At 46.4% G+C, this 14,477-nt stretch overlaps 1 protein-coding gene across 1 annotated transcript in view; it reads right to left on the bottom strand.

The window, feature by feature from the left end:
* LOC144731802 (metabotropic glutamate receptor 8-like) overlaps nucleotides 1–14,477 on the bottom strand; it is a 258,412-nt gene that overhangs the window by 99,491 nt on the left and 144,444 nt on the right. Inside the window, exon 7 of the mRNA XM_078613050.1 lies at nucleotides 5,329–5,529. Coding sequence (XP_078469176.1) covers nucleotides 5,329–5,529 — 201 coding nt within the window. The remainder of the gene's footprint in view (nucleotides 1–5,328; nucleotides 5,530–14,477) is intronic.

Here is a 14,477-nt window from a genome sequence, read left to right as displayed (position 1 = left end):
ATCTCGCTGCGAATAGCCATCAGACAGAGCCCTGCGTGCGTGGATGTTTGAGTTGCTCGCCGACTCAACTTTCCTCGGCATTGTTCCGTAATTGCCGGCCGGCCCCAGCTATCGGACTGGAACACCGCTGAACCAATGGGATTTCGCGTGCCTCGTCGATTTCTTGGAGAGTTTAAGTAAAATGTCCGTGTCTCTTAACAGACGCCCCAGGCTACTCCGGAGAAGATTTCTCCCGCGCCAAATTCGGGCAAATTTCAGCGCCGCCGATTAGCATGGTTGGCTACGTACGGTGTGAAAGAAGTTCAACGTACGTATGCACAGCGGGTCCGTTGAGGCTGAGAGCGAGGATGATACAAGCTGAACGGTACATGGCAGAGCCGTGCAAATTCGTGCAAACGAAGCTCGCCTCGTGCACAGATTAAGGGTCCGGGACTGTGTCAACACCCTCACAAGAATGCACACACGGAGAACTTGGCATCTGCTGTGTAACACTCTGACCTTCAAGCAGGTTCTACTGGATAACAATAAATTCGCTCATTGTCTCCACATGTAAGTAAATGTGTATTTTAACAAATCGACCCAAGTGGCTTTTGAAACCAATATGATCAATCAGCAACTGTCCAAGCGAGCAAAGTCTGGGACCGGTTTTGACCTTCTGTGCCTCGTCGCCGGGCAGGCTACGCTACGAAGCCGGCGACCCGAGTTCGATTCCGGCTCACGGTCACCAACACCAAGTGACGGTTACCTGAATCCTGGTGCGGTGTGTAAACAACGCCACTAGGGAGACAAAGGCGGCCGGGCGTGGTGCTCGCCATCTTCCTCTTTGCGCATCGTAGCGGCCAAAAGTCTGTTCAGGCTACGCGTGGGGATCTTTTTCCTTGGATTTATGCCAGCTTTTATCCCTCCACAGCTCAAACTGAAGTAGACATTGTAACCAGAATGAGCACGCGTATCGGCGCAGTGAGGTATAATCATCATACCTGTTAAGGCCCTCAACTCTCACCAGGAGACTTGTAAATGGGAACACTTGCCTCCCACCAGGCATGCAAATCTCGATTTTTTTTTCTGGTTCTCATGAACAGCGCTAAATATATGCTGTATATATATTCACGCACGCGCCTGTATATTAAGTGAAAAGACACCGTCGGCGAACAAAAGGCACCTTATTCCACACGTAAGAGTGAAGCTGAATTCATGTTTCGGCATATCGCTAATTAATCTCGCGAGCAAAGGCACAGACTTACGCGGCAGCCTGGATGGGAAATTGCATCAGCAACGCGGCGATAGAGGCAAATCTGAATGCGTTAAACCGGCGCTTAATTTCTCGCGAAATTATTTTGGTGGAGAGGCCCCTCAGCTTGACACCACGATAGCGTTGTGGCAAGGGTGGGGGGGGGGGGCTGGGGGTGGATCTATTTTCCAGAGCTCAGCCCCGTACAGCTCCGGTCGAAATTAAACTACGATTTTAACCACTGACGATACTGCCGGCGTGGAATAAGACATTTCAGTCAGAAGCACTTCTCTCACCCAGCGCGTCCAAACTTGCAATCTCAAGGTCGCGAGATTCCGGTTCATCGTCATTCCTCTGGGGTGACTAAAATGACAAATCATTCTGTGGGAGAAAGGTGAGTTGACTGTCCAGTGGTTCGCCCTGCCCTTGCCATACGAATGTGTAATGGTCAGCAGTGGCTCAGGGCTGCGAGCGGGAGATGCGCGTGTCTCACCTGATTTGTCTGAAGAGGACATTTGACTTTGACGCCGCCATGCAGTCTGTGAATACCGAGGCGTCGCGAAGAGCTTTTGCTTGTTGTTTTTTTTATCTTAATGGATACATTCTGGAAGCCCTGATGATAAACGGTGCTTGAATTACAAGGGAGCCCGGGTCGCGGGATGATCATTAGTGGGAAGAGACGCGGCCCGGGCTCCCACCACCACCACCACCACTAAAATCATCATCATCATCATCATCATCGCAGTCATCATAACAAGTGGTGGTTTGTGCCCTAAACTCAAGTGAGTACTTTGACTGACAAACGGGCTAACACAAGGAGAAATTGCAGTGTGAATATTAATAATAATAGTAAGAGCACCGCAGTCGTGTCACGGTTTGCAGGATGAACGGGCACACCACAGTTAGTCCATCGGCAGGTCACGTGTGGTGGGTTCAAGCGTGGACACTCCCGCGTCTTCCGAGGTATCTGACCAGTGTGGAAGATTTCGATTTAAAGCGTTCGTGACTGCAGGGATTCATCTTCTTGGTTCTTTTGGTAAAGTCACGTAGAAGGGAAGAAATAAAATAATAAAAATAAAACATAATAAAATCAAATAATTATCACGACGTTTCGGCTACAACGCAAGCAGCCGTCTTCAGGTGAAGAATGAGACACTGCCAAGCTAGGAGCTTATATATAAGCTGAGTTGGAGGTGGAAGAAGAAGAGCGCCTTAACAAAAGAATGTGCATATCAAGAGGAATTTAGCAGAGTAGGCCAAATTGCCCTCTAGAGGGGCTTTCTAGAGTGTCCTCTAGTGGAGGTTCATCTACCAACAGTGGTGTGAGCACGCAATTGCAGGGTTCCACCTTTACCTTGTTTTACTTTTCATATATACACACACACATTTATATATACATATAAGAAAAGTGAATTACTCTCAGGCATCAAGTTAGCACATGGAGTTACGTATCGACTGTTCCACCCACATGCAGGTCAAAGATCGACCCCATCATTTTATTGATGGGCAGGTCACGAGAGGGGTGACACGCAGGGGTCTGCACGGTGACATTTCACGAGCAAGGCTTTGTCACGAAGAGAGAGGCTGTGGTGGCGTCCAACTCGAAGAGGGGATCTCCAGAACGCCTCCTCGTAGGAGCGCTTCCACCAGGAACTGCGGCGGAGATAGCAATGCAGTCGGGGGGCTACGCCATTACCCCTTCGAGTGATGCGGTTCCCAAATTGTATTTGTTTTAGCCGGGCGAGAAGTCAAGATGGCAGGGATGGGTGTCGTTTTGTGCGAGAGTGACCGACCTGGGTCACCGAAATGACAACTATCAATCGAGTGCAGCAGTGAAGCAAAGTAGAAACGAGAGAGTGAGAGAGAAAAAAAACACACAACTGCTTTGCAGGATAAATGCAAAATACTCCACGAACATAAATCAATATTAAAACAACAACAAAAATCCCTGCAACAAAAGTTTGGCTCCCACAAAATTACATTTCAAACTTTAAAAATACCATCGCCTGCTTCTGTACCATCTCTCCATGTTGCTTATGAGGCAATCCAGACCAGGTCGATAATGTGAAAGAGTCTGTTGCCAGCCGGAGTTCGATGGAACTCTCCGATTGTGGACCACGCACGTGACAGAGGGCAGCCATCCATCGGCACGCGTCACTCACAGGATACGCCACAAGATTTTGCAAACCAATCAACTTTGCATATTTGCCCACGTGACAACTGGACTTGATTGTTCATGATAAGATGTTTTTTTGGTGAAAGGTTGTTTAAATGTACGTATGTATGCATGTTCGCTGACCTTCTTTTGCACCGTACATAACCAACCGCGCTAATCGGAGGTGCATGTGGGGGAGGAGGAAGGACAACAAACTAAACACAAAAAGCTGTTCTGAAGAAATTCGTTTTCAATTTAGATGTAAAAGTGCATAGCTCCAATGGTTCCCTAAAACTCTCAATGTCTCGTACGAACCCACCTCCACCCGACACAGCCAATTAATAATGTTAGTGACGTGAACAGAACGTGCCAATGAGTTATTGTTTCAGCACCCCCGGGGTGTTGGACAGCTCACTCCCGGTGTGGTGGATTTACTCTCCATCACACCGGTGGTGCTGAAGTAGTAATACATTTGCTCGTTGTTCACGTGACAAAACCCTCACTATTGGCTCCTGTCGGGTGGTTAAGGGTTTGAGTAAAAACAACATCTGAATCATATCAACATGACGATCCAACCCAAAATAATCTCTTCACGATAGCCTACGCATGCAACGAGCAGAGTTGTGTTGTGTTGAACCGCACGTGACGCACTCCACTCCAGACGTTTCAAGTCTCTTTTGTTCAACCAGCTGAGAGCTCAAGTGACAAGGATGAGCCCCATGGGCAAGATTGACCGCGGGAGAGGCGGGTCTAAAAGCTGCCCAGATGAGGCGAGAAAGGGAGGCAGTCCTGAAATTCCAGGCTTTTAAAATTGGACCCCATATCGATAATAATACATATTTAATGTTTTTTTCTCTGCTAAATATTGCCTACCATTCTCATGCTCCTCTGATTCTTCACTTGACCTACATCACCAAGATTGCAAAAAGTCAATAGCGTGAAAACTAGTAGGCCGACAGTGATGAAGAAAATAGAAATCAGAGGAGCAGGAGAATGTGGCTGATGGAAAATACCGGTTGGAGGGACAGACATGTTAAGGAAGAACATTGTCTGACTGTATAAATGTGTAAATCAGCGCTGCATTGCGAATTAAGTGCTCAGTAAGTGCATAATACTTGCTACGACACGTGCTTCAGAAATAGCGAGGTCATTGATGAATCATACAAAACTCGTAAGTGAAAAGTGCACCGGGTGAGCGTGGCGAAAAAACGGGGCTTTAGCGCGAGGAACACGTGGATGAGAGAACGCACACACACACAGGTTCATGGCATCATCCGCACCGTTAAGAAAAGCGAGTGAGTGCTTGGGAAGGACGGCGTGGGATGCGTGACGGGGCAAGGACAATAACGGAGCGGTAGCCACGGAATGAAGCACGCCCAAGAGGATATGATCCACACTTCGCGTCTGATTGTCTGCTAACAGTTCCCCAGATTTCGCACGCAATTTGGATCGAGGGAATTGAACGTGGCTGCCCCAAAAGGTTTTGGAACCACCTCAGTTTTATCTCCTGGCATCTCCATTCTTACCATCTCTGTCCTCATTTAAACGGACTCTATTAGATAAAAAAAAATAACTTTGTTTTGCGTGTGAGTGTAACTTTGCAACGGAATGTCTGCTATTTTCATTGATTATTAAATCTGCAAAATTGTCGAATGCTTTGATGTTTTCTGCCGGCCGAGTGGGCCTTGAAGAAGGAGCTTCTCGGCTCAACGGCCTTCACTCGATGGGGAAGGGAACTTCTGAACTTCCGAATCGGGGAGATGGAGTGACGAAGCCGGTGAAAATTCAACTAAAACCAACCAAAGCCCGTGTGCACGTGCTTGCTCGTTGGAAAAGTGCGCGGCCGGGTGACGAGAGAGGAGGCGGCGGCTTGGTAAGAGGCATTCGCCCCCCCCCCCCCCCCCCGGCGTGGATCGGTGATGACCGATGGGCGACGACTCACCGGTGAAGTTGACCCTGCGGATGTAGTTGAGCAGCTCGCGCCCGTTGACGGGGTCCATGCGCGGGCACAGCCCCACGTACTCGGGGCACAGATCCAGGTGCATGCTGTGCAGCGCATGCGCCATCGAGTACACCGCGTCGATCACGAACTGCACCTTGCCCTCCTGCTCGTACGTCGCGTTCACGCCGATCCGCTCCTCGCCTGCGCACACGCGACGCGTCGCACACACGCGCGGGCAGACGGCACCGGCGTCACGCGGTGATGGCGTGGCAAGGCGGGTGATGTTGGTGGGCTCACGAGGTTGATGGGGCGGTGGTGCCCCAGGGGAGGAGGTGGGGGAAGAGGGTGATGATGGCACCGCGCACGCCAAAACGGCTCTGCGTCTCTTAAACACGACGAAACTAAACTCTGTTTTATTTGACCGCATAAGGCTTACTGAGCTACGTAGCGCTTTTTAACAAGCGGCCAGGCCACAAATGATAGCTCAATGAAGTAGCTTATCACGTGGACATTTATAGCAACCACATACTCCAAGCGCGTGATTGTAAATGTGGAGGGAAAAACGGGAGGACTAGGAGAACAATCTGCACGGCCACGGGGAGAGAGACACGCAAACTACAAATATAAAGGCGTCAGGGTCGGGATCGAACCCACGACCTCCTGTATGCCGGGCGAGGTCGTCAACATCTTGTCCCGTGGCGAGATGTGATCCCCTAACCCGCGGCTCACAGATGACCGCCACCTCCGATCAACACGGCTGGCTCACGTAAAGTGCGAAATGAGTTCAACATACGTCCATAAATTTAGATTTAAAGCTTTCGTGACTGCAGGGATTCATCTTCTGGGTTCTTTCGGTAAAGTCACGTAGAAAATAATAATAACATAATAAAAATAAAACATAATAAAATAATTCTCACGACGTTTCGGCCACAACGCAAGCAGCCGTCCTCAGGTGAAGAACAGGTCTGTCGGAAAGACAGCGTCTGAATGAATGCTTGCGTTGTGGCCGAAACGTCGTGATAATTATGTTATTATGTTATATTTTTATTATTTTATTATTTCCCTTCTACGTGACTTTACCGAAAGAACCAAGAAGATACGTCCATATGTCATTGCAGCCAGTGCACGTTGATTAAACAACGATGTTCTGGAGGACACATCGGCGCATTTCTTTTCCGAAGGCACTTATCACGGTGTGGCTATTTATTTGAATTCGTTCCCCCCCCTCTCTCTATCTCTCTCGTGAAAAGAAAAGCAGACGTAAAAGACACATCCATTTCACTTTGCCTTATTTCTCTTTGTATATGAAATCTCCTCGTGTGTTACAATTTAAGATTTGCCATCTCGCGTTTCCTGCCAATGTTATTTTGGAAAAAGAGAGAAAAAAACGGAGCAATGGCCTTTTTGCAAGGGAATCGATGTACGAGAGAGTGGATATTTTTTTTTCACCATTGCCGGTGACAAATAGCAACGGATATCTGTTGTGTTCAGCAATATGCTCCACATACTCGAGAATATTGATTCATTCGACACCTAATGCGACAAATGTGCTCCACACGCACGCACGCATGCACGCCACACACATGTGGGTATGAACACACGCACACATACGTGCGCACGTGTGTGTTTTCATACACACGTGTGTATGAAAACACACACGCACGCACACACGTGTGTGTATCAACACACGTGTAAGAATGGAGACCCCCCTCCCCGCCTCCGCACAGCCTTTTTGGCTGCTGCGGCAAGATCTGTCAGTGAGCAGCTATTGAGTGGCATACGGCCCACGCAGCGTTGGTACGGCAAAGCACCACCACCGACCACGTTCATCTCCCCCGAGTGCTGGCGTCGTTTTACACACCGCACCACCAACACCGCACCACCAACAACCACCACCAACACCGCACCACCAACACCGCACCACCAACAACCACCACCAACACCGCACCACCAACACCGCACCACCACCAACACCCACTACCACCACCAACACCCACTACCAGCACCCACCACCAACACCCACCACCACAAACACCCACCAACACCGCACCACCAACACCGCACGACCACCACCAACACCCACCACTACCAGCACCAACACCCACCACCACCACCACCAACACCCACCACTAACACCGCACCACCAACACCCACTACCAACACCGCACAACCAACACCCACTACCAACACCACACCACCACAACTAACACCCACCACCAACACCGCACCACCACCAACAACACCCACCACTAACACTGCACCATCAACACCCACCACTAACACCACACGACCACAACCACCACCCACCAACACCAACACCGCACCACCACCACCAACACCTACCACTAACACCGCACCAACAACACCCACTACCAACACTGCACCACCAACACCGCACCACCACCAACATCTAGCACCAACACTGCACCACCACCACAACCAACACCCACCACCAACACTGCACCACCACCACCAACACCCACCACCAACACCCACCACCAACACCACACCACCACCACCAACACCACACCGCCACCAGCTACGAAGCCGATTACGCACGGCTCTACGTTGACACGGCGATCATCGTCGCCTTCAGGCGAGTGCTAATGAGCCCCCTATTCCATCGCGAACCGGCAACGGCTCGCCCCGTATACACGGGGCATGTGGCGGCGGTGAACATCGGTGGCTCCGATTTAAAGCTTTCGTGACTGCAGGGATTCATCTTCTTGGTTCTTTCGGTGAAGTCACGTAGAATGGAAATAATGAAATAATAAAAATATAACATTATAAAATAATTCTCACGACGTTTCGGCCACAACGCAAGCAGCCGTCCTCAGGTGGAGAGCAGGTCTGTCGAGTAGACTACTCAACACCCACTACCAACACTAGTCTACTCGACAGACCTGCTCTCCACCTGAGGACGGCTGCTTGCGTTGTGGCCGAAACGTCGTGAGAATTATTTTATTATGTTTTATTTTTATTATTTCATTATTTCCACTCTACGTGACTTTACCGAAAGAACCAAGAAGATCGGTGGCTCCATTGCTGACGAGTCCCAAATGAGGCCGAATCCCGTCAGTGGCCGCGTCTCTCCGCCGTCTGCTTTGCGATGAGCCGCATTTTGTCAGCTCGCCGAGCCGGCGGCTCTCCACGGCAGCTCGGCCACACGTTCAGTTCTTTTGAGCCGGTGGTCTGGACAAGGCCGAGAGCTTCTGAACGTTGCTGCTCAACGTTGATAAAATTTCGATTTAAAGCTTTCGTGACTGCAGGGATTCATCTTCTTGGTTCTTTCGGTAAAGTCACGTAGAAGGGAAGTAATAAAATAATAAAAATATATTTTAAAAATATTTATTTTATTTAATTGTGTTTTATTTTTATTATTTTATTACTTCCCTTCTACGTGACGTTACCGAAATAACCAAGAAGATGAACGTTGATAAATCTAGTGACACGGCAGCTCTTGCTGGCGTTGCAACCTTTCACCACTGCAGACCCAAACCCGGACACGTGTCTCACCCACCCTAGACGTATTACTAAAGCTGTGCGGTGTCCTCCAATGAAGTTCAACACGACGATGCCGGGACCGGATCTCGGTCCAGATCGATTCCTGCCACCCGGACACAGATGCCAATTCCCGGATTGGGACCAAGCCACACCTGGACAGGTGGCAACTCTAATCTCATGCGCCTTCGCAAATGCGTTTAACTTGATTTTTTGGGCATGGAAGGTGCCAGAAATGCTGATCGTGAACTTGTCAGTTATTTAAATTGGAGACAGTAGGTTCTGGTCGAACGCGTTAAGCGGAAAACGCATTAAGCGAAAACAAGATCTCCATAAATTATGTAACGATAAAGTTTGGCAAGATGCAATGTATTACCACGACTACGCACACGCAGTGAGATGGCGGGACACATAACGGAGGGTACGCTGCCGCGTTACTGTATCACTCTGCGTTATTGTATCTCTCCGTGTACTGTATCACACCACTCAGCCGTGCAGCTCATGAAAGTAGTTCTTCGTCGACTGCTCAGAAACCGCGTTATAACAGTACACGTCCCACGTTATAACGGTGAACGTTCCGCGCGAAAAGTAGTTCCCTCCTGGAAGAACGGCGTTTCAACGAAACCGCGTTGTAGTGTGAACACATCGGCCGCGTGCTAAGCGAGGACACAGCGTGGATGTACCTCGGCATCTCCTCGTTCCATCTCGACCCCCCTCCGGCACTGCCCCCCCCCCCCGCTCACTCCACCACCGCGGGTTTTCAGTGCCCCGCCGCCTGCCGCTGCTCTGCTCAGCCTCGTGTCTAACCTTCTTAGTCTTTAGAAGCTTCACTAATTGCCGACGTATTTGCACTCCACGGTCTCCCAGCGGATGTTTAGGAGGCTTTAGATTTTTTTTTTTTCAAATGCTAATTATCACAGTTGTTCAAGGCCCTCTGTCAATGGCGTTAAACACCACACACACACACACACCTCAATAACAATACAAAAAAATATTATTAACGTATTATCATTGTTGTTGTTGTTACGATTGTTTACCCAGGAAAGGCTCACAGATTATTCAGGAGGCTCCATCTAGATGTCCTCGCTAGGCGGTGAGGCATTGCTCTGCTCATTCGAATCGAGTAATTTGCGGGTATTTTTGTTTTAAATTTGCCAAAATGTACAGTTATAAAGTTACAATTTCGTGGGTTTACTCTCCAACACACTGGTGTGCTGAAGTAGCAACTAATTGGCGAGTTTTGTTTACGTGAAAAGCCTAACTAATTGGCTGTGTTGGGTGGTGGCGGGTTTAACGACGCATTTATATTTACGCGATCTAACCAAAAAAACACATCCTGTATTATGGATCCTTCTCAGTACAGAAGGTTGTTTGATGTCCGTAGCGAGAGATACAATGACCCAGCAGCCATAGACACTTTATAACGTGGACCGAAAATCTGATGCTAATGTGCATTTGATTAAAGATAAAAAAAAACTTGCGTTGCAATGCACATTATGAACGCTCACAAAAATATCCTCATCCATATTCATGATTCGGGGGTGGAACAGTTTATTGATTGATATCAATGCTTAAGTTCGTGATACTGTGCACGCATCTAGTCACTTGAGAAGTTGGAATTGATGTTTTTTTCCGAACCGTGTGTTCCTACTGTAGGTTGCGTGGTAATGTGTTAACGTGGTGCCAGCAGCTGCCAGAAACCCTACAGTCATATTCAGACGGAATCGATTTTTTTTCAACGAATTGTGACTTTTACACTCCTGTTCGGAACATAACACAAATGACGAAATACTGTGCATAAATCACAGCGAGATTTGCCGCGTGCCGTTTCACGCGACAAACAAATTAACGACGCTCCAAAGTGCTCGCATTAATTGACAAACCGGTGCACCCCTGGAAATAATCATAGTAATACTACTCTATGAGATTGACCATAAATCCGTCGAGCGCTCGTTAACATTCTGGGGTGTTTGTTAAAGACTTGGGAAATAAGACAATCGAAGCCGGGCACGTTCGGTATGTACAATGATCTGTAAGGATTTTTATTTTTTACCAACCGAAAAAAACCTCAACTTTAAACGCTGGTAAATCAGCAAAATCCATCACATGGGTATATGATCTCCTGGCAGACTGCATTATAATGTTGAAAAGAGAGTTGGTGTCAAGGTAACCACGCCATGGCATGTATAATTGATGGGGCCCTTTGATCCGGTAGATTAATGTCAGCCTTCCCACATCCTCAAAACGGCTTCTGTTACATCGGGCTCGCTGGTTAGAAAGGTATCAACAGCCAAGAGTCGAGACGAGAAGGAATAAATAAATATATATATAGCTCCTAAACATTCCTTGATGTGCTTTGTCGTTCCCTGATGATTAAAAACCCTTATCTACATTTTACGGGTCGTCGGCGTAAGATTGCTTCCATGACGTTACCTGAACATGGTTTTTTTTTGGGGGGGTGGTAGTTTATTTGAGATGAAGGTGCTGGAAGTTGTTTTGTTTATTTTCTTGCTTCGCTGTCATCAGATTAACAGGCCTAAGAAGCAGAATGTTTGTCGGTCCGTTATCAGCAAACGCAATTTCACGGTCAATCATGCACCGTAAAAAAAGTTTACAGCTTTCCCTATGATAGTTGTAAACTATCGTGATCCTAATAAAGATTATTCCATGTTTTTTTTTCGTTTTCTGTAGTTTTTGCACAATTGCATAACAGTTGCACACACTGATACAACATTGCGAAGTGATGGATCCATCCGGCAGAGTGATGCATCATCTTCCCTTCATTAGAGACATCCCGTGGAAGAAGACACCACAGAGCTACTTCTGAGAGCCTTTCATATGACACATTGCAAAAATAATCCCTCACTAAGGGGGACATATTCTTGGTTCTTTCGGTAAAGTCACGTAGAAGGGAAATAATAAAATAATAAAAATAAAACATAATAAAAAAATTCTCACAACGTTTTATGTTTTATATTCATTATTTTATTATTTCCCTTCTACGTGACTTTACCGAAATAACCAAGAAGATGAATCCCTGCAGTCACGAAAGCTTTAAATCGAAATTTAGACAATAACTGTGGTTTGAAGGAGATAGATACATGGGTTGTTTGAGAGATGACAGATATTATGGAGAGCTGGATACGTCATGGTGGAGTGGTTATGGAGCGGCTCCGTACACTGTGCTCTGAAACTTGAGTTCGATTCCCGACCATGCCTTACACCAGTTGAGACTGATCGCTGTTTGGCCCTGGACTCCCATCACTGGTCGTGTAACAATCCGCATTACACAGTGATGATGATGGCTTGGTAATGAATTATTTCATTACTTCCCTTCTACGTGACTTTACCGAAAGAACCAAGAAGATGAAGGTAATGTTGATTATGATAATGATGGCAACCATGATGATGTCATTCAGACGCTGTCTTTCCGACAGACCTGTTCTTCACCTGAGGACGGCTGCTTGCGTTGTGGCCGAAACGTCGTGAGAATTGTATTTTATTATGTTTTATTTCTATTATTTTATTATTTCCCTTCTACGTGACTTTACCGAAAGAACAAAGAAGATGAATCCCTGCAGTCACGAAAGCTTTAAATGTTAACGATGATAATTACGATTATATTCTTTGATTCTTTCGGCAAAGTCACGTAGATAGAAAAAAGAAAATAATGAAGTGATTAAAAATGAAAATAATGAAAATAATAAAATAAAAATTTGAAATATTAATAATTTTTATTCTCATTATTATATTTATAAATCTTTTTTATTCGCATTTATATTCACTTCATTATTTTTATCTAAGCGACTTTACCGAAAGAACCAAAGATTATGAATTCCAGCAGTCACGAAAGTTTTCAGTCAAAATTATGATTATGACAATCACAACAAAGGTAACGATTATGACCATGATAACGATACACATAAGAAAGATAATTCTAAGTATAATGCGGGCAATGGTGAAGATTATGACAACGATGATGATGACAATAACGATGAAAATCAATAGGATGATGACGATGATAAGGATACAAATAACACATTGTTTGGGTCTTTCGGTAAAATCATTGCTCGCAGAGTGCCACCACCTTTGTGGATATTCTCAGAGTGAAAGTGTTCTGAGAGCCGGCGCATGTGACTCTGCTGCTGGTCTCATTCATTGCTTTTGACAGCAAACACGCCCTACGTCGCTATCAATTCCCTTCATGCTGCCCGCCGATTCCTTCCTAAAGAACACGCACACGCGTGCACACGCACGCACACGTGCACACGGGGGCACGCACACGCATGTTCACACCCGTACATGGATTGTGATGGTTGTGATCATCGTCGTCGTCATCGTCGTCGTTGTTGTCAACGCTGTGTGTTGTTGTTACAATCATCACGGTGGTTGTCGTCATCATCTTAATCATTGGCATCATCATGATCATTGTTGTCATCTCTATCATTGTGATCATCATCATTGCTATTTTCGTCTTGACTTAACGCTTTCGTGACTGTAGAAATTCATATTCTTTGTGTCTTTCGGTAAAGTCACGTAGATAGGTTGAAAAGATAATAAAATAAACAAAAAACTACGACGTTTCGATCGCAACACAAGCAACCATCATCAGGTGGAAAAGGCGGGGAGGGGAAGCCACTAAAGGCGAGCTGTTTTAAAGGTTTAAAATGGGCGTAGCCCAAGTGTCCTGGTATCAGAACGAACAATTTCAATCATTGGAAGGACGTCATTAACCAGTTTAAGTCATAACTCGCTGTGACGTTTCCATCTTGTCACCTTCCGATGTTAGTTTTATTTCGTGAAAGATGGGACGAGCAATTCCAGTTCGTGCGGTGTCGCCCCTGCATGGGGTGTACCACAAGTTGTTTGCGTCCACCTTTCTCTGGATTCTCCGATTTCACATTAACATAACCATCTCCGCTTGTGCCGGCCCAGGGCACTTGTGCCCAGCCCCACTTCGTTCTGATACCAGGACGCTTGGGCTACGCCCATTTTAAACCTTTAAAATAGCTTGACTTTAGTGGCTCCCCCCCCCCCCCATTTTCCACCTGACGACGGTTGCTTGTGTTGCGATCGAAACGTCGTAGTTTTTTGTAATTTTTTAATAAATCTTTTATGTTAAGTTCGCTTGCTTGCTTGCTTAGGACAGTGCAAATCTTTCGGTCGTTTTTTAACCCACTTCCCGTGATCCAATCGAGCTGACATTTTCCACACAGACTCGTTGTGCGTGACAATTAATGTTCGTGAAAATTTTTTTCCAAAATTTTACACTGTTTACGGAAAAAAATTAAATATGTATTTACCAATTGGTTAATGCTGGCACACAATCATCTGACCCATAGGTGGCAGCCATCTCAAGTCAGAGGACGAGAGGACTCTAGCCGCCCCGATGCCACGCATATAAAGGATTTATAGTGAAAAACTTAGTTTTTACGGGTTAATTTTTTATTTTTTGAACCAATCTACGTGACTTTACCGAAAGACACAACGAATATGAATTCCTGCAGTCACTAAAGCTTTAAGTTAAGATGAAAAAAACAATAACAATGATGATGATCACAATGATAGTGATGACAACAATGATCATGATGATGCCAATGATTAAGACGATGATGACAACGACCATGATAATGGTAACAACAACAGAT

This window comes from Lampetra planeri, chromosome 40, assembly GCF_965212315.1.
Source record: "Lampetra planeri chromosome 40, kcLamPlan1.2.h2, whole genome shotgun sequence".
In the NCBI taxonomy this organism is placed as follows: Eukaryota; Metazoa; Chordata; class Hyperoartia; order Petromyzontiformes; family Petromyzontidae; genus Lampetra; species Lampetra planeri.
Note: the sequence above shows the minus strand (reverse complement) of the source record. Positions and strands in the feature narration are given on the sequence as shown.